General features: G+C 66.9%; 1 protein-coding gene across 1 annotated transcript in view; it reads left to right on the forward strand.

Annotated features, from left to right (window-relative positions):
- The window catches only part of LOC104992695 (voltage-dependent T-type calcium channel subunit alpha-1H-like), a 20,311-nt gene extending 18,501 nt beyond the window's left edge, over positions 1-1,810 (forward strand). Inside the window, exons 16-20 of the mRNA XM_010845667.1 lie at positions 113-258; positions 488-680; positions 1,249-1,266; positions 1,592-1,674; positions 1,736-1,810. Coding sequence (XP_010843969.1) covers positions 113-258; positions 488-680; positions 1,249-1,266; positions 1,592-1,674; positions 1,736-1,810 — 515 coding nt within the window. The remainder of the gene's footprint in view (positions 1-112; positions 259-487; positions 681-1,248; positions 1,267-1,591; positions 1,675-1,735) is intronic.
- Positions 1,811-2,367: the final 557 nt, after the last annotated feature.

Consider the following 2,367-nt stretch of genomic DNA (forward strand, 5'->3'; position numbering starts at 1 on the left):
GGCGGGTGACTCACCCAGCTCAGCCCTGATCTAGAGGGCGGGAGCCACAGGGTCTCAGCAAGTTAGGAGGGTTCGCGGTGATCGAGCCGCGGCCGCGAGTGTGGCCCTGCAGGGCGCGCCCGGCAGGAGGCCACGCCCAGAGGTGCCCGCCTTGCTCTGGCCTCGCAGGCGCTGATGTCGCTGTTCGTGCTCTCGTCCAAGGACGGCTGGGTGAATATCATGTACGACGGGCTGGACGCCGTGGGCGTGGACCAGCAGGTGCGGCGGGCAGCCCTGTTCCTCTGCGCGGGCCTTCTCCCTTGGTCTCTGCTTATCTCAGAGAGCGCAAGGTCCCCAGAGACAAGGCTGCGTTTGGCCTCTGGGGACGTCCGCAGAGGTCCGCAGAGGTCCACATCGGGGGTCAGCGCCCATGGGCGGGGCTCAGCGTGTGTGGGCGGGGTCAGTGCCCGTGGGCGGACCGGCACCCACGCGCTCTCCTGTGCCGCAGCCCGTGCCCAACCACAACCCCTGGATGCTGCTCTACTTCATCTCCTTCCTGCTCATCGTCAGCTTCTTCGTGCTCAACATGTTCGTGGGCGTCGTGGTGGAGAACTTCCACAAGTGCCGGCAGCACCAGGAGGCCGAGGAGGCGCGGCGGCGCGAGGAAAAGCGGCAGCGTCGCCTGGAGAGGAAGCGCAGGAGTAAGGCCCTCCGGGTGGCAGTGGCCGGTGGCTACCTGCGCGTCGCCCAGCCCCCCCCATCCACCTGAGCCCCACTTTTCGCCTATAGGAGGGTGGCTGGGGACGGGAGGCCAGCCAGGGGCAGCTTCGAGACCGGGCTGCTGCCGCCGGAAACCAGGTCCGCCTCGCCCCCGGCCCAGGGCTGTGAGGACTGCATCTGGGCAGCGGCTCAGCACCCTGGCCCCGGAGCCCCCCGCCTGGCCCCACTCCTCTCGGCCCTGGCCTCTCCAGATGGCTCTGCACGCTCTGCCCTTTATGTTCTCAGAAAAGAATGGCTGCGGAGGAGGCAGGGGGCCCTTCCCAGGAGGCACAGGGATGAGACCCCAGCCCCCACGCCCACCACTGCAGGGGCAGGCTCACGCCGCTTTTGTGTTCTCACGCCTCGGTGGGGGGAGCAAGCAGAGCCATTCAAGACAGAGAGAGGGTCTTAGGACACCCCTGCCCAAGCTGGGGAGCAGAGTGGGCTTCTTCCAGGAGGGGTCCTGGCCCCGCCCACCGGCCAGCTCAGACCATCTCCTTGTCTTTCCAGGCACTTTCCCCAACCCAGGTACCTGCCCCCACCCCGCATGCCTCAGCCCCGCTTCTGCCAGCCACTGCATGGGCCTGTGAACTGGCCTGATCTCTGCTCCTCTGCCCCTGCCACAGGGAAGGGTGGACATTGCAGGAAGGTGCCAGGCCCCCTGGGGTCCACCGCAGGGTCAGCACGGGATGGCTGTAGGGCGCCAGGTGCCAGTGGGAGGAGGAGGGATTGCTGGCTGGCCTGCCTGGTGTTCACGCTGCTGCCTCTGAGCCCGTGTGTGCCTCTGCCTGGCTTGCACGCCTGCCTGCTGTGCTGGGACGCCTGCTGGCTGGTCGCTACCCCATGTCCTCAGTGCTGGCCGGGCCTCACTGGCTTCTGGCCCCCTTGGCTGCTGCACTGAGCTCTCTAGTGACCGCATGCCAGACCGAGGAGCATGTGGGCCCCAGGGAGGGGTTGGTTCCCATCGGCCCCTGCTGTCCCTGGTCCCTGCCCACAGGTTCTGAGGCCAAGGAGGGCCCCTGTGCAGTGGGGGCAGCTGTGCCTTCACCTAGCAGGCACTGGTGTGCCCTAGGGAGTTACTGCAGGCAGAGCGTTTAGTGCAGACAGAGCTGCTGGGAGATGTACCCCCTCCCATCCCCCAGGTCATGGCCCCCAACCTCAGATGGACCAGAGGGCAAGCAGACCCCAGACAGCAGGCACATGGCCACAGGCCTCCTGGAGGACAGGGAGTGGAGGGACTCTGGGCTTGGTGGCCAGAATGCAGCACATGCCCAGCTGGGGAGATGGGGGTGTGGTGGGCCACCCTGCCCTGCCCTGCCTTGGGACTGTCCCTGCCCAAAAGCTCCCATTTGCCACTCCCTTCATCGCTGAGGTATCTCTGAATCCTGATGCCAGTCCAGGAGAGTAGACGACACAGGCCCTGGCTTGAGACCTTCTGGCAGGGTGGGGGTTCCAGACAGGGCTCCAGGGCAGGGCCCAGGTGGAGTCTCAGCTTCTATGCCCACTCCAGGGATCTGCTCTGAGGCTGAGGCCCTCTTGGAGGAGGAGGTCAGTGGGTGACCTGCCTCGAGGCCCATGCGCGAGCCTGGCCCCTCCCCCAGCCCCCTGACTCCCCAGCACCTGGGAGGC

This window comes from Bison bison, unplaced genomic scaffold (genome assembly GCF_000754665.1).
Source record: "Bison bison bison isolate TAMUID 2011002044 unplaced genomic scaffold, Bison_UMD1.0 scf7180017848654, whole genome shotgun sequence".
Taxonomy (NCBI): domain Eukaryota; kingdom Metazoa; phylum Chordata; class Mammalia; order Artiodactyla; family Bovidae; genus Bison; species Bison bison.